The 21,678-nt window shown below is 52.5% G+C and overlaps 2 protein-coding genes across 2 annotated transcripts; both read right to left on the bottom strand.

The window, feature by feature from the left end:
- Nucleotides 1-899: 899 nt before the first annotated feature.
- Nucleotides 900-4,161, bottom strand: LOC101621656 (keratin, type I cuticular Ha1). Its single transcript, XM_004684960.1, has 7 exons — nt 3,811-4,161; nt 3,570-3,652; nt 3,086-3,242; nt 2,278-2,439; nt 2,064-2,189; nt 1,680-1,900; nt 900-1,053 (listed from the first exon to the last, which is right to left on the bottom strand). Exons 1-7 carry the CDS (start codon nt 4,156-4,158, stop codon nt 900-902), a joined length of 1,251 nt encoding a protein of 416 aa, XP_004685017.1. The 5' UTR covers nt 4,159-4,161.
- A 7,305-nt stretch (nt 4,162-11,466) lies between these two features.
- Nucleotides 11,467-16,310, bottom strand: LOC101621424 (keratin, type I cuticular Ha8). Its single transcript, XM_004684959.1, has 7 exons — nt 15,885-16,310; nt 14,439-14,521; nt 13,450-13,606; nt 12,951-13,112; nt 12,739-12,864; nt 12,165-12,385; nt 11,467-11,602 (listed from the first exon to the last, which is right to left on the bottom strand). The coding sequence occupies exons 1-7, from the start codon at nt 16,308-16,310 to the stop codon at nt 11,467-11,469; spliced, it is 1,311 nt and encodes a 436-aa protein (XP_004685016.1).
- Nucleotides 16,311-21,678: the final 5,368 nt, after the last annotated feature.

Raw genomic sequence — 21,678 nt, 5'->3', positions numbered from 1 at the left:
ACTAGTTTTATCCCTTTTAACAAACTATATCTAACTTGTAGCCAGGTCTGTCTTTATGTCTCTCCCCTCCCCACCGTCCAGGGTCTGTAGGTTTATCAACAGGGACTGGTTGAACCGAATCAAGAAAAGCCAAGTGATCGAGCAAAGGCGAATGGGTCTCTAAGCCCCGAGGGCATGCAAGCAGATGTCCCAGGCTGGCAAGGGCCCACTCACGCAGGGAAAGTAGGAGGTATGTGAACAGCAAGCCAGGGATCCCTGTGCTACGCGTTCCTGAGGCGGCCGGGACCAGGAACCAGGCAGTTCCACATGGGACCTGAGTGTAGTGCTCGGAAGATGAGCTTCCCGGTGCCTCTTTCCAGGCCCCAACTCAAGGTGCAAATTTGGATGCAATCAGCTCTCAATGTCCAGGTCAAGACAGGAGAGAGGGGACCATCGCACTGGGGAGTCCTGCCTTCCTCCTCACCCTGCCTCACCCACGGGGCCAGGGCACCAGGCCAGACATCTGCCCGCCAGGCATGGAAGGGCTTCTGTCTGCGAGAGTCAGGCCACTTTATGGCCTGGCCTTCAAGTGGCTTTTTATAGGGAGCTCAAGTGGTGGGCGCGGCAAAACAAATGAATACCAGTGAGAGAGGCATCTGCCGTGCCGGGGAGATGAAGTTTATTAGGAGGTTCCAAGGGAGGGCCACTGGCACTTGGGTGGTTCCCCTGGGCCAGCAAAGGAGGGGGATCCCCAAGGAAAGAAGGGGGGGCAGAGGCTGAGTGAGGTTCTCGGCTGCCGGGCTGGGACGACTCCAACACTACAAACTGTTTTCTGATGCTTCTCGTGGAATGGCCCAGATCCAGCTGGACGCTCTGGGGTGCTGGGCCTGCCTCCGTGCTCCTCTGGCAGCGCCCGGGCTCTAGCACACAAAGGAGTTGCAGGGCCCACAGCGGGGGCGGGGGACGCAGGGGGTGCAGGGGGCAGGGGGCGCGCAGGGGGTGCAGGGGCTGGAGACGCAGGGCCCGACCGACTTGCCGCAGGCGTTGGTTGTGGCGCAGGGGTTGCAGGGCAGCCTGAGAGAAGAATGGTGGGAAAGGTGAGCGGAGGGTGGCTTGTGAGATGTGCTGAGCGTGACCAGCCTGCTGGACCTTTCACGGAGGAGGCCACAGGCTCGCCTACCGCGTGGAACCCAGTGCTCTCAGCTCCGCCAAACTGCCAGCGGTGTCCCCACTGACAGTGCCAGAGCGCCAGGCAGAAACTCAGAGGCTTTGGCTCCCATGGGCATCCCCAGCGGGTGAGCTGGGCAAGTCACCTCGCCTTCCTTCTCTGAGTCGCGGTCTCTTCCCCACAGAATGGAGAAAAGACTCATCCAGCCTGCCCGGCGGTAACTAGGAGGGCAGATGCGGCTGTGGGCGGGCACCCTCTTCCTAACTCAGTGTCACACCAAGGAAGACAAGGCTCTGGTCTGTCCGCCTTGCCACGAGGAATGCTAAGAGCTGGCTGGGCATTATCAGTTCATATCAAACAAGTCTCACGTTTTTCATCTTTAATGATGCCCTCATTGTGTTGGACTTGTTTGAGCAGGTCTGGGGTGAAGGCATAATTTCCTTTCTAAGACCTGCAGTCTTTGCCTGGAACCCAAAGGAAATGTAACCCACGTGTGCCTGGCTTCAGCTAAAGCCTCCAGGCGGCTACTCACTTGCAGTCCTCGCTCTCCAGCAGGCCCCGGTACGTGTTGATCTCGCACTCCAGCCGGGCCCTCACGTCCAGCAGCACCTGGTACTCCTGGTTCTGCCGCTCCAGGTCACTCCGGATCTCGGCCAGCTGGGACTCCACGCTGGTGATCATGCACTGCACCTGGGACAGCTGGGAGCTGTAGCGGGCCTCGGTCTCTGTCAGGGTGTTCTCCAGGGAGTCCCTCTGCGTGGAAGAGAGAGAGTCTCAGTCACTCCTGAAGGGGATTCTCCCAGAGGGTTGCCAGGATGCCACAAGCTGCTAGTATTAGGAGGGACAGAGAGACCCGAAGGCACCCCACGGTGCCCACTTCTGACTCCCACGTCCCGCAGGGGCTGGCAACACCCACCAGGTTGTGCTGGGCCTGCAGTTCGATCTCCAGGGCGTTGACCGTGCGTCTCAGCTCGATGATCTCTGCCTGGCACGTCTGCAGCTGCTCAGAGCTCGACACCACCTGCTTGTTCAGCTCCTCAGTCTGCAACAGCAAAGGGAATACCCAGGGTCAGACCCTGCCTGCGGGACCCCAGGCCTGGGCTCTTGTGTGTCCAGGGCTGAGAGCCCACCTGGGTGGTGAACCACTCCTCCACGTCCCTGCGGTTGGTCTCCACCAGGGCCTCATACTGGCTCCTGGTCTCGTTGAGCACGCGGTTCAGGTCCACATTGGGGGCAGCGTCCACCTCCACATTGAGCCGGTCGCCAATCTGGCAACGCAGGGTGTTGACCTCCTGCAGAAGGAAAGAAATACAAGAGTCAGTGTCCTCAATAAGAGGTGACAATGCTCCTTGGTGCTTTAATCTCTTTCCTAAAAAGAAGAAGCTGTTAGTGGAGCGGCTGTGGCAGCTCAAGGCACATCTCTCTCGTCTGCATGACCAGCCCGTGCTCTATCAGAATTCCTGCTGAAGGAGGGGCTCATACCCAGCATCCCTGTTTGCAGATTGGCTGCAGATGACCTCATGGTAAAGGGAATTGGCTGTGCAATTTCTGAGAACGTATCAAATCATTGTTGCCATCAGGTGAGGCTATGCCACGGCCCCTTCCAGCGTCACCAACGCTGAAAGGTCAGAGACCCCAATTCCCTGGGCATAGTGTTTGGCGTGGTGTTTGGCCCTCGGGACGCAGCCGCCTGTGCCACAGCAAAGAAATGTGTACAAGCCCAGGGGCTCCAGGAAGCACAAAGCATGAACCAGCTCTGAGTGACGGGGCTTATCTGGGAGCTGGGTGGGGTCCTTCTGGGTTCATTCTTGCACCGTGAAATTTTAGCGTCTTTAGAGAAAACATAAAGTCACCTCATGCTCCTGACTCCGTCTCTCCTAAGACCCACCTTGGCCTGGAGCTGAAATAGGTTCCCCTATTTCTCACTTCTGGGCTCACCTGTTCATGGTTGCTCTTAAGACACAGCAGCTCCTCCTTCAGGGACTCCACCTGGGCCTCTAGGTCAGACTTGCACAGGGTCAGCTCGTCCAGGATCCTGCGCAGGCTGTTGATGTCGGACTCCACCAGCTGGCGCAGACCCAGCTCTGTCTCGTACCTGTGCAAGACAGGGCCAGGCAGTAACAGACAGGCCATGAATACGTACAGGAATGAGCTTTGACCTGCACCCCCTTCGCTTTGTCTTTCCGCTGTCTGGGGAATAGGTTCTAGTCCCAACAGTGATGCCAAAAACACAAACGCCTCGCACCAAGCTAAGTCTCCCTAACAGTGGTTCTTGTGTTTTCCCATTCCCCACACTCAACCCTCTGCCCAATCCTTCACAACCAATGGGTCGGACAGTGGTACAGTAAAGCTGCAGAAATCCCTTTGTTTTAACAAGACATCAGCTAAAAGGAGTGGGCACCAATGCCAGTTCTGAACTCACTTGGTCCTGAAGTCGTCGGCGGCCAGCTTGGCGTTGTCAATCTGCACCACCAGCCTGGCGTTCTCGGACTTGGTGCACAGGATCTGGGGGCGACACATAGCTTAGAGAGACTGGAAATGGACATTTTGGCTTAAAAAGCTATTTTTCAGGTTAAAAAGGAGGAAGAAGAATCATGACGCGTAGGCACAAGAGCACAGTTCTCCAGACAGACCTCCCCGGGCTCAGGTGCCCGCGCCCTCACCTTCTGCTGCAGCTCCTCGATGGTGCGGAAGTAGGACTGGTAGTTGGGGCACACGTAGGGCACCTGCTGCTGGCAGTACTCCTGGATGCGGCCCTCCAGCTCCGCGTTCTCGCGCTCCAGCTGGCGCACCTTCTCCAGGTAGCTGGCCAGGCGGTCGTTCAGGAACTGCATGGTCTCCTTCTCGTTGCCGTTGAAGGCGCCCTCGCACAGCCAGCCGCAGTTGCCCACGTTGGCGGGGATGTTGCAGGCCCCGGGCAGGGTGCAGCCGTGGCAGCTGGGGGCCACGCAGGGCCGGGAGGCGCAGCTGGAGCGGCAGCTGAAGGTGGGCAGACAGCAGGTGTAAGGCATGGTGCTGGGAGGGAGCAGGGAGCCTGGTTGAAGGTAGATTCCAAGTTCTCCAAGACACTGAGCTGTGGGCATCCTCCTCTGGGGAGCATTTATACCCCTCCAGAGAGGGTGTGGGCAGTCTGTAATGTCTTTTTCCTTTTTACTTCGCTGGTGTTCAAATGCCCTTCCCTCGGTCTGTTATTTGTCTTCCTCAGAAGAGTCCCTTGTCTCATAAAATTCTTTACTTGGGCTTCTTGCTAAGTCAGGACTCCTTTGCTGGCTCTGCACCCATGAAATCAGAGTTTGTGGTAGGCCTTCAAAGAGGCCACACGGTCAAGCCCAAATATCTCCCCTTGTTAACTGGGAGTTGGTCCCTGTCCAGTTGCATACTTTGGTGTCACGTGATCCTCTCAACCCATAATCAGGCCTCGTCCTGGCCCACCCGGTGTTTCTAGGGAGGGACTGGGTTTGCGTCAAGGCAGAAGTGGGGCCTCCCTCCATCTGCTCTAAGAGCAGGATCCCCGATGAAGTGGCATCCCATGCTTTAGGAGATCGGGGTCCCTGGGTAAGGACTGGCATGGGCCACGCTGGGCAGGTGTTTGTGTAAAACTTCCTCTGTGTTACCTAAAAGAGTACAGAAGAACTTAAAGAGTTTGAGAACAGGGAAGTTTCTGGAAGAAGAGATGATTGTGACATTGAGGGTTGTAAACAATACAAGCTGAGACCTCCCACCTGAACTTAAACTACCTAGGAGCGGTATCTGGGGGCAGGTTTGAGGAAAGGAATGAGGCTCTCACACCACTCCACCGGGTGTCCACAGCATTAGAACGCTGTGGCCATCAGGAGTCAGCCCCGAAGGGGCCCCTCAAACAGGAAACCTTGTCATTTGGGCTTAAAACATCCTAAAGATGGGCCTCGTCACCTGTAATATGCCCATGTTGTCTTTAACATAGAAAATTGTTTCCAAATAACTGGTGAACTTTCTATTTTTTGCAAAGTGAAATTGACACACCAGGTAGATGCACCATAGCTTGTCCCGGACTTCCCATCCCCACCCTGGGGTGCATGCAAGCAGGTTTAAGTCCCACAGCACAGGTGAAAGGAGCAGGGAGGCTCTGTCGTCATGCGATTGCCCCATGGACCCGGGCACTGAATAGGACGACACAGGGACCCAGGGTGTGCAGGGGATTTTGCAAGACAAGCTTGGAGTCATTTGGGGTTGATCTGGGAGGTGAAGGAAGGCACCAGAGCTCTGAGGAAGTAGTGACCAAAGTTCTGAATATACAAAGATTGCGTAACTGTAGGAATGTACAGCATCGCCTGCATCTCGTAACTGTAGGAATGTACAGCATCGCCTGCATCTCGGGAAGCAGCACCCCAACCTCGGCTGTGGCTTTGGCTGCCAGCCAGAGCTCCCGTTTTATTGACAACTCATTGGAGTCCTCCTCCCCATCGGGCTTTCATGATCGTATTCATGGGGCACCCTGCTTGAGTGTCAGATAAATGGTCCTTCATCTACCCTCTCCAAGGTCATTATTGCCGCTTATTATAATGCCATTCGGATGAAAAGTCCCACCACACTACAAAGAAGGCCTGGTCTTACAATAAAATCAAAATTTCTTTGTTTTCCTCCAAAGCAATTAAGGAGGGAGAACAAGGTGGGTCCAGAGGGAGGCATCACGAGACTCCGCAGAAGCCGCGCGCAAGGCAAGGCGGCGGCGCCGGGGAGCTCTGCTCCCACTTCACTTGGGCGCGGAACAGAGGGCAAGGGCTGTGGATCCCACTGATGAGCGCTGGCTCACAGGAAGCAGCGCAGGCCTTCTGCCCCCCAACTCTGCTCAGCCCACTCCGAGCACTGCTTTCCAGCAAGGAGGGTGCCCGCATCCGGCACCCTCTCAGGGAGCTTTGGCCTGGGGACCCGCTCAGTGCCAGCCGCCTTCTCCATCCGCCGCTGATTGGCTGGCGTGGCATTGTGCGGCTCCCGGCAAGGGAGAATGGCTAGATTCTACGCAGGAGATTTGAGCATTAGATCAACTAACGAGCAAAACGATCATTTGCAGGTGCTGCAGAGAGACCGGAGAAATGGAAAGCGATGGAGACTGATAAGAACTTGAAGAAGAGGCGAGGACCTGGAAGGAATCCCCAACACCGCACAGAGCCACCGATGAGCTGAAGACAGCCGGTGTTCAAAGGAAGGGGCAGGCGGATGCACAACTGAGGAGCCAGGAGTCCTGGGCCGCTGGGCAGAGCGTGGTCTACGGGTAGAAATGCAAATGACTCAGAAAAGATCAACTGGCAGGGACCGCGCCCTCCCAGACCTGGGAAAGAAACAGCAGTGTTCCAGCGCATCCTGCCGGACATCACTTCCATGACCCAGCCTGGCACTTATTTGCACCTGAGGAATGTACAGCTGGCTGTCAGCAGCCTAAGTCAGAAGGGGCCAACGCTCCGTGTACCTGGAGGAAGAAGGCGTGTGGAGAGGAGCGGACGTTCAGGCCACCGCCCACCGCAGCCGGCAGGAGATGCTGGAAGAACAGGTTACCCCGTCACCTGCTGGTTGCTCCTGGACATGTCTTTTTGCCCAAATGGCTGCCCTGCAGGTAAAATGGCACAAGAATTCAGGATGGAGACAGCGGACAGACCAGCCAGCCGGTGAGTAAACAAAACCTCGGCACCTTGTCAACCTGGCTTCTTTCTGGCAGTGTTTGCAAAATGTCAAGAGGCTTGAATGAGTCTGCTTCTTGAATAGTGGGCAAATGGGCCCCTGGGGGTGTACGGGCTCCCGGACCTCACACAGATTAGCAGTAGACCGCAGGTGTCTGGATTTCCTAATTGACATTTTGCAAATTTAATTATTCAAAGAGAAACTGAGCAGTCGAGAAACTCTCAAACCCACTTCTTTATTTAGTTCAATATTATTTAACACATTCATGGAGCAGTCATCCTACTCCGGGCGTGAGACTAAGCAGAAACAGAGGGTGCATGTAGGTCCCCAAAACATGGAATAACAAGGTGAGGAGCGGAAATATTTAACAGATGCAAGGTGGATATTTGGAATATTTTTTTTATTTACAGGAGGTAATTATTTGAAGAAATATTACTGCATTTAAAAGTCATAAAAAGTTTTAACGTTTACTCAGGTTGCGATAGACTTGATATAAAGAATAATAATAAAAAAAAATGTAAAGGTCCAGGACGCCAGAGTATGGCACAGTCTGAACATTAAGCCACTAGTTGGTGTGACATGGTTCTTGTGTTGCTAGGAGGCAGTTCACATTTCACGAAACTGGAAACATGCATGTATGTCAATGAGGGCAGTGGTCATTCACTGAGCACCTGCCGTGCCCCAGGCATGGTCCCTGAGCTGGCCACAGTGGTGTTGAGGGCACAGGAGGGGTGCAAGTGGTGAAGTGGTGGGCCCCACACTCCACGGGCCCTCAGCTCCACTGAGCGCAGAGAAACTCATAGCTAACTCTAGCACAAGGTAACATAATCGGACCCCTCACCCCAAAACTGTTTCTTCCTTCCTCACCTCCCCTTCTTCTCATACCGATGCCTGTCCCAACTCCAATCGGACTAGCTCATGATCCTAATCCAGGAGAGGAGGGATGTGGCCTTTACAGAGTATTTACCTGGATCCCCGAGGAGATTATTAGAGACTCAACTGTCGAAGTGACTCAGAGGTAGATTCAACAACTGATCTCATTAGAATCCTAATCCTTTTAAGAATCTATTCTTCATCCAGGCCTGGTAATTAGTTATTTTGGTATTTGGTTCTTGTTGCTTTGGAGACCCCAGTGTGGAGGCAGGGAAGACCCAAACTTAGACCCCTATAGGAGCGCTGTGGGACCCGTGATATGGGGAGGAATGTGTCACAGCGGGTGAAGATTGCAGGGGAGCGTATGGAACAGAAGAAAGCAAGAGGCAAAGCTAAACCAAGCAAGTAGAGAGGAAATGGACAAGAAATGAGACTCGCAGAGGGACACAGAGGTGCCAAGTGCCTGTTGGTGAGCAGACACCATCTGCATCCTAGGGAGATCCCAGGCCCTGGCCCACCTCTGCCCTATAAAATCACCCTCAGCCATGTCCCCCAGTACTTGAGAGTGGGTCTGAACGTGAACTTTCATCCAGACCTACCTCCAGCAAAGCCCTTAGCAGTTGGGTGCTAGAAAAAGGTGCTGGGCCAGGACTGAAAAGACTTAGGCTCAGATGAGAACAGCTGTGGGACCTGGGGGCTGTCACCCGCCTCAAACCCTGGGCTTCTGTTTGCAGAAGGGGAGTGTGGAGCCACTTCTGCCTGTCTCAGGGTCAGAGGACCTGCTGATGTCAGATAACGGTATTCTCTGTAAAACAGTGACTATAGGTAAAGAGTTCTGACTATTTCTCATCTCCTCTTCTTAACAAAGTGGATCCTACAATGGTGTGAGGTGGGGGATGAGTCTTCTTTCTTGACTCCCCATCATTAAAATCTCCAGGATCCTAAAATTTCAGATACTATAGAACTTTCATGCATTACACCACCTTTTGTGGCATAAATTCTCAGGAATATCTCCTATCGCATAAACACTGATTTTCAAGAAAAAAGAATCAAAACACTGGGGAATTCTGGTTCCGTCTGCCTGTTGGCACAATCTATGTCTTGACCTCTGTAAGGCACAGAGTAGCTAAGAGCACAGCTGCAGGAAACAAACAGCCTGGATCTGAAGCCTGCTTTTCCTTAGTAGCTGTGTGACACAGGGCATGTTTCTTAACCTTTCTGAGCCTTGGTTCATCCATCTGCAAAATAGGGATAATAATAGCATGGACTTTGTGGGCTGGCTGTCAGGATCAAATGAGTGTATGCATATAAGCTTATCTGGAACTTAGATCCATGTCGGGCTTGTAGTAGGAATTCCATTAATGTGAACTTCAGTGGCAATGATGATGAAGAAATGCAGTGATGACATTACTGAGGATGGTGGTGATGACGTTGCTGAGGATGGTGATGATGTTAAAAGCATTGTTTAGTGTCCGGGGAGGCTCTTCACACTTCCCCAAGCATAATAATCTAATCTACCCAGCAGTTCTTCCTAGGAACCCAGGCATTTCACACAAACACAAACACACACACACTCTCTCTCTCTCTCTCTTACACACACACACACAAACACACACTCACATACACATACACACAATGTTTCATCAAAGTTACTCTTTTAATTATAAATGACAGGGCACTAGATGTGAACTTAAGAAGCACAGGTCAATTACCCCAGGGCCTCACTGACTCATCTCATACCAGCAGAAGAACTCTCAGCCCGAGTGACTCACCTTCTCTCTCTCTCCTTAAATGGGAAGAATTGTGCTTGCCTACTCTGTCATGGTATAAGAATAAGTGGCTTTGCTTTATTAGACAGCTTTGAACTTGTTGGATGAAAGGAGCTATTTAAGTACAAAGGGAGAGGGGAAGGTGTTTGGGCTAGGTGCTAAATTAAGTCTAATCAAGATTGCTCTTTTTTATTGGGACCCGATTCTTAGGCAAGTGCTTTGAGGACATGTTGCCTGTACCCAAACACCCCCAGTTCTTGGGAGACAGAGCGGAGGCACAGTGGAGGTACAGGGAAGGCAAGATGTGACAGCATCTAACCCCTCCAGAGCCTAGGGGTCCTGACACCCCCTCCCCAGCGAAATCTGTCCTTCCTACACAGTGGCCGGCAGGTAGGAGGCTGGGCTTTGGAACAATTGAAGGCCTAACTGCCAAGTACTCGCTTAAGCTCTGTCCACCCCTGGGGCTTAGAACTGTGCTCGCTCCTGCATCAGGCTTCACTTAAGAACTACCAGCTGGACCTTGTAAATTTCTCTGCAAATCTCTGTGATATAGAGACTCTGGGTGCAGGGAGGGTGTGTGGGCTCCACTAGAACACTGATTTCACTGATGAATAAGATCTAGAAAGCAGGGAGTCACAGAACTGGAGGGCTAGAAGACTCTCTACAACACCGTCAGCTGCCTGGGTAACTTCCACACCCCAGCAGCAGGAGGTAACGGCCGCCAGTGACCGGGACTCACTGCTTGCCGTCATGGTCATCTCTGACACTGCTTTCTGGAGCTTGTGTTGGGCCACTGCTACCTAAATAAGGAGCTTCCAGTCCGTGTGTCTAACTGCCACTTCCAAGCTACTGCTGGGGGGACTTGTCAGTGCAGCCTGTGGGGAGCTTGGGCAGGTCCGTTTGACTTGCTGCATTGATAATCTGACAGCTCCACGAGGCAATTAGCAAATAGGCGAGCGGTCGCTTTCCTGTGGGATCTGTCAGCAGGCCAACCCCTTCGCAGAGGATCAGGCCAATCACAGACTCACTCCCCAAATAAACTCCTTAAAATAGTCAGTCTCAAGCTTGAGGATCAAGCTTGTGTATAGAATTACCCAGAAGCCTTCACAAACCAGACTGCTGAATTCAGAAAGTCTGGGGTGAGACCCCAAAATGTGCCTGTCCAGCCAGCTCGCAGGTCACTCCAGCACTGTTTGGAGGTCTGCATTTTGCACCACAGCGTTACACCTTCTGGTGGTTCATGTTTGTCGCCTGCAAAGCTTCCCCAGCCTGGGCTTCAGGTGTAGTTTAAAGAGACTGGGGTTCAAATGTTGACTCAGTCACCAGCTGAGAACAGTAGGAGCCGCCCCCTCGTGGCAGGGTTTTATGAGACCCAGAGTCACCGTGTCTGAAGAGCCCCACAGGGTGCCCTGTTCGCGCGCACAAATGGTCACAAAAGTTTACTTCAAGTAGAATTTTCTAGGGGGGCCTGGCAGAACCTCTGACCTGGGCTCTTGCTTTGCGTAAAGGTGGAGGGCTTCCTCCACATCCAAGGGGGATTTGATTTCAGGTCTGTATTTTAAAAATCCCGCAGCTCTGGCTCTGCCGTAGGCCAGGTGGGGTCAAGAACTGCAGTTGCTGTTCTTGCCGCAGTCGCATTTCCTCCGCAGTCCTCACTGGCCATCTCCCAGATCCACAAACGCTGCTCCTATAGGCAAAGCTGGCTCAAGAAGCTGCCAGCAACACTCTCCACACGGAAGGAGATGCCGAGACCGGCAGGGACTGACTCCCGTTGTGCAGGCATGCTTTATTAACAAAATACAAGCAAGGTTACCTGCCACACCTCAGAGAGACCAAGAGGCAAGAGATAAGAGAAAGTGGAGCATCCATGACACCCTGAAGAGGGGAAGCACAAATTCAGGGGGGGCTCAGCCCCACCCCTGAGAAGGGCTGCCTGGCTTTAGTCTCTTGTGGGCTGGCTGAGGAAGAAAGGCTGGGGTATCAGCCTGGGGAGGGCACCCCAGAGGTTGTAGATGTCTCCCCTCAGCACCGAGAGGATGAGCAGGGCCCGCAGGAGGCTCGAGGTGTCCTGGAGAGGCAGGGAGAGCAGGGAACACAGGCTGCAGGAGCTGGATAAGGGGTGCTGGAGGCTGGGGTCACACACGGGTTGCAGGGGAGCCTGAGGAGAGAGAAGGATGTTTGCAACATTGGCATGAAGTGCATGAAAAACATGCATGCAGACAGGCGAGCCAGAGGCAACTTCAGACCTTAGAGGTCAACAAGGCCTAAAAGGTGGGAGTAACGTGGCTAGGGTGCACCGCGGAGCTGGGACAGAGCCCCGTACCCCCACCACCCCCCACATGGAGGGGAGCATGGCAGACAGAAAGGCTGGTGGAGGGCCTCGCAGTTTCTTCACAATGCCGAGAACAGTGAGAGAATAGGTGCAGATGCCCTTGGCAAGGTTTTAAAATACTGAGAATGAAGAATTCCTGCTACTAGATTACTTCCTCCAGGAAGAATTCAGCAAGATCTCCAATCACGGAGCTCCCAGAGCGACCGGCAGCTCTCAGAGCATCGCGTGTCCGGCAAAATGGGGAGCAATGAAGCGTTCCTGCTTGCTGGTCTGTGCGCCTGGCCACTCAGCAAGCTAAGGTTAACAAGGTGTGTCCCCCAAAATGGGGTCTGCACCTCTCCTTTTGGGCCATTTCCGAAGGTCAGTGGCACACATTCAGGGCACATACTTGCAGTCCTCGCTCTCCAGAAGGGCCCGGTACGTGTTGATCTCGCACTCCAGCCGGGCCTTGACGTCCAGCAGCACCTGGTACTCCTGGTTCTGCCGCTCCAGGTCACTCCGGATCTCGGCCAGCTGCTCCTCCACGGTGCTGATCAGGCTCTGCATCTGGGCCAGCTCCGTGCCGAAGCGGTCCTCGGCCTCACACAGCGAGTTCTGCAGACAGTCTTTCTGGAATATCAACGAAAGGGACAAGGAGACTAAAGAGCATGAACCCCACCACCACTTCACTAAGACCAAGACACCCCAAGACATCGCCACCCCAGAGAACAATCTAGCTCGGGCTGGTGGTGCTCAGCTGAAGGAACCAACAAGGAAGGCGCTGTGGCTCTTCAGTGTGGGCCTGAGAGCGTGGCCAGCCTCCCCCCGTGGTCAGTGTCCACTTCCTCAGCATTGTGCCTGTGAGCTGTCCTTGCACAGGCAGGTTAAGCTGTGTCTGCACCTAAGTGCAGCATGCACTGGGCCTGGGAGCACCTGCTGGGAGCGGGAGCCACGCTGAGGCTCCACGCACACAGAGGACTCACGTGCGTGTGCTGGGCCTGCAGCTCCACCTCCAGGGCGTTCACCGTGCGTCTCAGCTCCAGGATCTCGGACTGGCAGCACTGCAGCTCCTCAGAGCAGGACATGTCCTGTAGGCTGACGCCTTCAGACTGCAGCACAGCGAATCAAGAAACACAGGTCAGCTCGTGGACCCAGAGCAGAAGCCAGACCCCTGCCCGCTCGTGGCGCACCCCACCTGCGCCTGGAACCACTGCTCCGCGTCCCGCCGGTTGGTCTCCACCATGGTCTCGTACTGGCACCGCATCTGCTCCAGCACCCTGACCAGGTCCACGCTGGGCTCCGTGTCCAGCTCAATCCGCAGCTTGTCCCCCAGCTGGCACCTCAGAGTGTGGACCTCCTGTGGGTGCAGAAGGAGAACATCTGGTTCTGGGCCCTCCTGTGCTCCACCCAAAGCCTCGTCCCTGCTCCCATCCTCCCGGGGTTCCCTGTGCCCCTCGGAGACCAGGCCCCTCCTGCACAGGCCCAGCAGCTTCGGTCCACAGGCCCAGCAGCTTCGGAGCTGTGGCTGAAGAGCAGGCTCCCACTGAAAGCCAGAGCTCCCGCTGAGGGAGGTGGTGTGACTGGGGGGCAAGCCCTGGAGCTGCCAGTCTGAGCAGGAAGAAGAGCCTCACTCCCCCAAATGAGCCTCCGTTCACCCCCAGAAAGTCACCCGTGTCACACAAAGGGTCACGTACCTGCTCATGGTTCTTCTTGAGGCACAGCAGCTCTTCCTTCAGGGACTCCAGCTGCGCCTCCAGGTCACACTTGGCCAGTGTGAGATTGTCCAGTGCCCTGCGCAGGCCACAGACGTCGGCCTCCACCAGCTGGTGCAGCGAGTGCTCGGTCTCGTACCTTTGCCGGGCAGGCGGGATCAGAGAGCACAGGGCCTGGGACACAGCATCACTCCACCATGCTCCTCCGTGTTTCCTGTGTCGTGTGCTCAGAGCCCAGAGAGCAACGGGGCCCCCACTCACTCAGCACCTGGACCAACCAGGCCTTGTGGCCAATACTGAGGAAACCGGGATGGCCAGTGCCAGCCCTGTGGGGTAATGGTCAAAGGGGAGATGGGAGGAACCAGGCAGACATGTGGTCACTGTGGACCCTTGTCTGTTCCCCCCATGATGGACACTGGGTCCTCTGATTAGAATCTAAGTTGCCAGGTAGGAGGAAGGACCTGGCTTGACTCAGTGTGAGAAGGTGAAATGTAAGGCACCCCGGCTCCCAGGTCAGACTTCTTGGAGGCAGGCACCTTGACCTCCACACGCTCTGCCGTATGATGTAGAGCATGAGCCCGCAGGGAACTACTAGTGCTCATAAGCCGCTGATTTGCAGTATGGAAGCACATCCCTACTGAGTTGGCACTTTGCTAGGAAATGTGGGCCCAAGGTGCAGTTCTTGCACCCCACAGCCACACGACTGCTGGCAGGTGACTTCAGCTTGGTGGCCTCACAAAGGGGACACCACCACTGCCAGGCCTCACAACCAATGCATCTAACTCATGCGGTCAGTATGAAAGCTAAACAGCTGAAGGGTGGGGTGGGGGGTGGTTTTTCAAGATCTTGGCTTTCATGCCCCCAATCTTCTTCTCTGTCTGTAACTGTTGTCCCGGGATGTTGTCCAGTGACAACTCTGAGGCCAAAGTAGGCATCTGGCGGCTGCTCCTGCCTGTCCTACCCCAACTCACTTGGTCCTGAAGTCATCTGCAGCGAGCTTGGCATTGTCTATTTGCACGACCAGCCTGTTGTTCTCAGCTTTGACGCACAGGATCTGGGGAATAAAGTAGGCTCAGTGATTCCCCTTCCCCAAAGCCATTGTCGGCCTGGGGTCAAAGCTCCACTGGCTGTCACTCAATCTAAGTGCTGTCTTGGACCATACAAACTCCTGAAAACGTGCGGTGCTGGAGTGTGGGGAACCAGAAGAGAAAGTAATACCAACTGAGCATAGATAAAGACTCCACTTTATTTTGCCAACTGGACTGTTTAGCCTGGTACAAACGAGAACTGGAAATTAGGCCGCAGAACTGGAAATTGGGCTAGTATGAAAATTTTACATAAGGTAGGATCCTTTCTTAATAAGAAGCCCTTGGCCAGTTGGTCAACCTCCCCAACGTTCTTCTTGGAGCAGATTACTGTTGCTTCATTTTGATGTTCTTTATCTTCCTGTCCCCAAAATGCAGATGCAGGTTATTTTTTTATATTATTATTATTATTATTAAAACACCATTGGTTTATGGAGTTGATAGCATTTTGTAAGGGTAGTCTTTCCCCACAGGGCCAGTCACCATAGAGTACCCACCACCGAAGAACCCACAGCCTGTTGTGCTGTCTTACTGTGTTGTTCTCGCTCTTTCCCTCCCCTCCCCCCATCATCTTTCAAAGGTCTGTGTTCAAGTTTGATTTTATCTGATTCTTTGGTTTCTCTCAAGTTTAATTTTATCTGATTCTTTGGTTTCTCTCTATTCCACATAAAAGTGATGCCAGTACTTTCTCCTTTTGATTTATTTACTTGGCATAATCCCTTCCAGCTCCATCCACATTGCCACAAATGACTTGAGTTTATCTTCCTTTGAATAGATGTAGACTCTTAAGGAGCACTGTGCAGATAACAGAGGGCGGCAGACAGGGTCGGGGTTGGTCCTGCTCTGTGCAAGCAAACTGACGCGCCCAGGATGTCCGAGCGAGCCCGCTGACTCCCTGTACCCCACCAGCATTTAGATTGCACTGTTTTTGCAACTACGATTTAAAAATTAGAAGGACTGAGACTAAGTGAAATGTAAACTCAGAGCCGCACACAGCCAGCTCCTATGTCTCGCCCTTTACACATTCCCGTTGACTTCCACTTATAAGATTCTCTTCCCACAAGCAATAGAAACAGCTGTAGCTCTTTCCACTGCTAATTCAGGCCCTAAAAATTTAGTGTGAGTACTCCACCACCTTTTCCCAGAAAGAGATAGATAATAATATAGATTATGAGTCTCCATCACAACTGCTCAACTCTGCCATTGTAACACAAAAGCAGCATAATGAATGAGCATGGAATGTGCCAATAAAACTTTATTTACAAAAGCAGGCAGTATACTAGCGTTAGCCCACTGGGTCAGCCCCCTGGTCTGGAGCACCATGAACCTCACCTTCTGCTGCAGCTCCTCGATGGTGCGGAAGTAGGACTGGTAGTCGGGGCACAGCGTGGACTCGTGGCACTTGCTCCACTCCTGGATCTTAGTCTCCAACTCCGCGTTCTCGTGCTCCAGCTGGCGCACCTTCCCCAGGTAGTTGGCCAGGCGGTCGTTCAGGAACTGCATGGTCACCTTCTCGTGGCCGTTCAGGCTGCCCTCGCCGCAGGCCCCACAGCTGCCGATGTTGCCGGGAATGTTGCAGGTGCCTGGCAAGGGGCAAGCGCTGTGGCAGCTCTGGGGCAGGCAGAGGCTGGGGCGGCCCAGGGGGGTGGGCCCCACGCGGATCCTGTGGGCGTGTGCCAGGTTGCCCAGCAGGCACATGGGGGGCACCTTGGACTCTGAGACCTGCCCACTGAGAGAACTGCAGCAGTTAGAAGTCATAGTGTAAAAGGCCAGATTCCCTCCCGCTCTGCGCACGGTCGGGTTTGCTGGAAGCAGACGTTTCCTTCTCCCCTACATCTTATATAGGCCTATCATGGGTGTTGGCGCACGAAAACTGGCATTTTCCTCATTAATATGTATGTCGATTCTTATACAATCACTCTATTAGTCAGTGATTTTTGTCTCCTATAAAGCGTTAATGAGCTCATGAAAGACGCCCTAACCCACACAGGATGCTTCCCATCCCTGCAGGGTCCTGGGACATGGAGGAAGTCAGGTCCTGAGTAGCCCACATCTGTGGCTGTGGATTCTTCCCTTTTCTGCTGCCTGTGAGGTGATCAGGAAGCCGAGAAGGCTCCTAAGTTTTCCCCAGCCTCTCTTGCTCCTGTATGCTTGCCCACCCTGGCAGTGTTTTCCCACTGTGGCAAAGTCTGAAATAGGAGTCAATCAGGTACATTGAGGAAAGGAGGAAATCAGTTTGTTTCAGCAGATATGTTGCAGAGCCCAAAGTGGGGTGCTCCAGAGGGGGGTAGGTTGTAATAAGAGGGATGAAAGTAAATGACCTTGATACTAGAAAGGCAATAAGAGAGGGGGAGAGAGAATAAGAGAGCACAGAAAGGTGACGATTTCAAGTAGAAGCAAGCTCATTGAGAGATAGGAAAGAGACTGTGGGTGAGGAAACATTGTACATGTGTTTTAATGGATAGGCACGTGCTCCTGAGAGCCGCTTCTCCTCAAATAGCAAAATCAAAAGCCAGCTTCCTTCTGACAAAAAATAACAGGAAACAGATGGAAGAGGTCTGTGTAAATATTAGGGGGAAACTCTACTAGAACAATGGAAAGTGAAACCTAAATTTGAAATTGATTTTGGTGTTGGGAGACTGAATAACACACTCTTCAATAACCCAGGGGTCAAAGAAGAAAATGGAGGAGACAGAATTTTGACCTGAAGTGAAATGAAAATACAATACAGCATGCCAGTGTTGACAAGGGTGGAACAGATCAACAGTTTTGGAAGTGGAGGAGAAATCTGGTGAAGCTAGTGAATTTGTAATTCCTAAAAAATAATGTCTTAGTAACAGGAATCTATGAGCTAATTAAGGTGGTTAGTGCTTTATGGTGTCTGTTCCCAGGTACCTCCCACCCTTTGGGGGCATCTTCTCTTGTTAGAAACTGATTCTCTCCCACACTGAGTCCCTCCTCTCCTTGCATAAGAAGATACACACTCACCAACTTTGATCTTTCATCTTTTGAAATGTCTCACAGGTCTTTGAAATGACCTACCTTATTGTCCATTACTTAGAAGACTCTAGAATAAATTTAAATTTCCTTAATCTTCAGACACATTCAGAGTGTCAGAAGCTTTATGGCCTCCTCTATTCCCGACACAAACCATGGGCCAGTTGTTGAATAAGCCCAGGAAAAGGCAGCCAGCCAGCTTCCAGGCTATGCTAATGAAGACGCTCTGTTGACCCCATTCCTGAAATGAATTCATTCACTAGAAGGGCCCTGGAGGCAGCAGGACAGGCTTTCCACTGGCTCTAAGACAGGAAATCTCCTATCTTCCATAGTATCTCAAGGCCTGACATCTAGGGCTACATTAAAACCCTTCTGATACGGTCCCTCCCACTAGTTGTCTAGTCCACACTTTGCAGGAGGCCCAGCCCATTGCTGGCCAGTTTGCCTCTGGTGCTTTCAATTTCTCAGGCTGTTTATAAGACTTTAGAATCAAGAGGGAAGTGACGCTAACTCAGTTATGACATAGGGGATTTTCAGAACATCTTTATGCAGAGACAAGTCTGCCTTCCTGTTATTTTTACCAGTTGCTTTCCTTTTGTTCTTTCATTCATTTATCTAATACTTAGTGAGTACCTACTCTGTGCCAAGCAGGCCCTGTTCTAGCCAGTGGTGATACCTTAGCAAGTAACTCAAAGTTTGCTCTTTGGTTGATTCCCTTTCCTACCCACGAGGTCCCAGAGAGTAGAAATCCAGTCTTCCTGCCACATCACTGTCAGACCTCTGTGACAGATGTGAGACCTCTTATTCCTGGCTGTGCATTGTGTGGCTCTAAGTCTCCTCCACATCCTGAGCATGCTCCTCTGATTACGTTCCTGATAGTTCTTATCATGCTGAGCGGGAGTCCTAGAGTGGAGTTTCTAGTGAGTTTGGATTAGGAGGCTGCTAGCAGATTACCTGGCAAACCTTGGCAAACTATGTGGGTACCACCAGCTCTTCAATCATGTACCCACCCAGCCACAGTCCCCTATGCAATCAGCAGTGCACAGGGGGCCACATCTGTGTGCAGCTGTGGATGATATTCTCCAAGGCATCCTGTCCCAGGGGACTACTCCACATGGCCCATCATAAGTGAGCTCCCTCTCAAAGCACCATGGTAGCCAGAAAGATTAATCTAGAAATTCCCACCTCAGAAGGATCAGAACAGAACAAGATATAGGTCATTGACCCAGAGAAGGGAGTAGTCATGGAGAGCTGGAAATGCAGGGAGCATCAAGGAGACTTGATCTGGAATTTGCATCCCATGTAGAATTTTAAAACAAAAACAAGCTCAGAGCAGGTAGGTGACTTGTGTGAGCTCACCGTGATGGAAAGCACAAACCTTGGCTCACTAGCTCAGGTCTGCCACACCCTCCAGCCTGCGTTCTGCTCACTCCGCAGGCAGCCAGGACACTACGCCAAGGGCCCAAACAGCACCCACATTCAGTACTAATGGTTCCATATCCACCGAATCCATTGATTCATTCAATTCACCCAACAAATAGGTACCAAGTGCCTGCCCTGGGGTGTACACTCTGCTAGAGAGCTGGGATTATGACATGGCAGAACTCGGTTCTCAGAGCAGGCATGGGAGGAGATCAATGGAGCATGGGAGGAAAGTCAGTCTCGTGCCTAGTGTGCACCCCAGGGTGGGAATGCTGCAATTTATGTTGTCTACTCTCTAGTACTCAACACAGAACTATTCAAGGAACATTAAATGCAATGATCTTCTAGGATTCTTGCAGCAAGTGACACAAACGGAGTCCAGCCAGCAGCCATGCCCACAGCAAAGGAGGAACCGTTTCAGAAGGACCGTTTGAGTCCTGGCCAGGCTTGTGCAGCCTCGGCAGACACGTGCAGATCCCCTGCACATGGGGATGGAGGAAGTGGGGACACCGAAAGTCCTGGGGATCAGCCACTAGGACAATCATATGGTGTGAAGGGAAGCTGGGGTGTCAAGGCAAATAAGTGGCTCAAGACAGGAGACTGATTTCAAGTTTGGAACCTATAAGTGTGAAATGCAGCTAAGGGGGCTGCCCACTTGTGGGGGTCCGAGGGAGGCTGTGGAGCCACGCAGGAGCAGCCTGGGTCCTGGGACGCCTGGAGACTTTGCCAGAGCTAGGGTTGCCTTTACCTGGCAGGCCGGTAGAGTGACTTGAGATAGCCTGGGGGCTCACACCTGAGTGACATCAGCCACTCAGATGGGGCAGTCCCCTCCCCTGCTCCTGGGGAGGTGGCCTGGGCAATCTCAAAGCAGGTGGCAGAGAAAATATTTTGGTTAGAGGGAGTGTCCTTTGAAAACAAGCACAAGCTGTCTCACCAAGCTGAATTTTAGTTGTGATAGGAGTGCAGCATTTACTTTCCCCAGAAACACAGTATCAGTTTATTTTAATTGTATTTATTTATTTTAATTGTATTGTTTTTTATCTTCATAACATGGAATTACAACACAGTGTATGGTTAAACAACTTGAAGTGAGAAACTGAGAGGCTCCTGTCTGCATTTTGTAAGTGACAGCCCTTGGTTGAGAATCATGGGATTAGATGAACCAAGACGAACAACATAGCCCTGCGCATCGCTGAGGCACACAAAGCAGGCATTGGGAGGGGAGGGTTTGGCTTGGTTCTTAAGAAGACAAAGGTCTGTGGTATCACACATCACGGACCACCAAGAAAAGCGATCTGGACAAACACATGTTCCTGTTCTAGAGCCCAGGTGTCCCCCTCGGTTTTCTCGACTTCCCAGTGAAGACAGGAGTGGAGAAGAACTGTGGCTACAGCAGCCACCCTCTCCCTTTCCACTTTGCTGGAGTAAGGGGGATTTGGAATCGAAAACAGATGGTGATCAGCGGGGTCTGCAGACGTCTCTTATGTGACGCCTAGACAGAAATAGGGCGAGTCAGCATGTGCCAGAGGGGCTGCACCAAGCAGCGAGTGGACTCGGGCCTTACGAGCTGACGTGAAACTGGGTCTGGTCCCAAGCCAAGGGAGCAACAGTCTCGGAGGAAGAACAGTAATCCATCTGCCCGGATTGTTGAAATTATTGTGACCAAAGCAAAACCAGATACCATAGCTCCATATTGACCCAGTTCACAAGGGTGCAGTGTTGGGGGGTCAGGCAAAGGACCGTGACATGCAGGTGGGAGGAGCCCCCATGCATGGGATTTGGTGCCAGAGGGAGCCCTTAGCGTCCGGGCCCTCACAGTGGATGTAAGCAATTCAAGGGCCACGCAGAGGAGGTGGCACGCATACTAGCAGCATCTCTTTAGAGAAAAATACACCCTTGCACTGGACCGGGACCCAGACACCTGTCCCCAGGGGCCAGTCTGGGCCCCCATGTCCAGGAGAGCAGGCAGGAGTCCCAAGCCTCCATGAAATGGGTCAAATTGAATGAGAAAAAAATTAGCAATTTGGCAAAGGCAGCTCTCCACATGGCCTCCCCGGAACTAGATTAGAACTCTAAGGTGTGTGATTTTGTTCTTGGATCAAATACCATGAAGCTGAAGGTGCCAGAAGCACAGTGAGGACAGGCTAGTCCCAAGCTGTTCTGGGGGAATTCAAACTTGGCCCCGATGTCGCTTTTCTTCACCAGTCTGGGATCTCGGGCAAGGCATGTGCATAGCCCGTGTCAGCCTTTGTCCAGAGGCTCAGACACCAGGGCCCAGAAGGAGGCTGGCAACGAAGTGTTGGAGCCAGTGACCACCCGTGGCACCCAGGACCAAAGTACTTAATACACCGCAGATATCACAAACAGCAGCAGGACAGCACTTGATCAGAAGGAGGTTTATTGACCATTTAATGCAAGAGCCCAGTTACAATTTAGGAGATTCTGAAGCACTAAAGTAGAAATAAAACCCCAGGAGACAGTGGGAAAAAACAATAACTTCAGTGAAAGACAATTACAGTAATGCACTGAAGAGAAATATAGCTTAAGGCACATACAGAAAGCCACTGCTGGGAAGTATCTGTTACCCTTTGATTCAGTGCAAATGCCGACAATGGACTTGATCTTAGTAGAAGGAAAACGAGGACGGGAAGTGACAATCTCAGCCCCAGCACCACAAGCCTTGACTCCTGCGCTGAGACTCAGACCT

The sequence above is a fragment of the Condylura cristata genome, unplaced genomic scaffold, assembly GCF_000260355.1.
Source record: "Condylura cristata isolate star-nosed mole 26May11 unplaced genomic scaffold, ConCri1.0 scaffold00017, whole genome shotgun sequence".
NCBI lineage: Eukaryota > Metazoa > Chordata > Mammalia > Eulipotyphla > Talpidae > Condylura > Condylura cristata.
This window is presented reverse-complemented; position numbering and strand designations above follow the sequence as displayed.

Bases quoted from the DNA above. Each gene is read 5' to 3' on its own strand.
- LOC101621656 (XM_004684960.1), bottom strand. From the start codon at position 4,158: ATGCCTTACACCTGCTGTCTGCCCACCTTCAGCTGCCGCTCCAGCTGC. The intron at 3,243-3,569 runs GTGAGTTCAGAA...TGTCTTGCACAG, and splicing joins GCCGACGACTTCAGGACCAA to GTACGAGACAGAGCTGGGTC. The intron at 1,054-1,679 runs GTGAGTAGCCGC...TTCTTCTCTCAG, and splicing joins CTGGAGAGCGAGGACTGCAA to GCTGCCCTGCAACCCCTGCG.
- LOC101621424 (XM_004684959.1), bottom strand. From the start codon at position 16,310: ATGACTTCTAACTGCTGCAGTTCTCTCAGTGGGCAGGTCTCAGAGTCC. The intron at 13,113-13,449 runs GTACGTGACCCT...CTGCACCCACAG, and splicing joins TCAAGAAGAACCATGAGCAG to GAGGTCCACACTCTGAGGTG. The intron at 12,865-12,950 runs GTGGGGTGCGCC...GCTGTGCTGCAG, and splicing joins AGCAGTGGTTCCAGGCGCAG to TCTGAAGGCGTCAGCCTACA.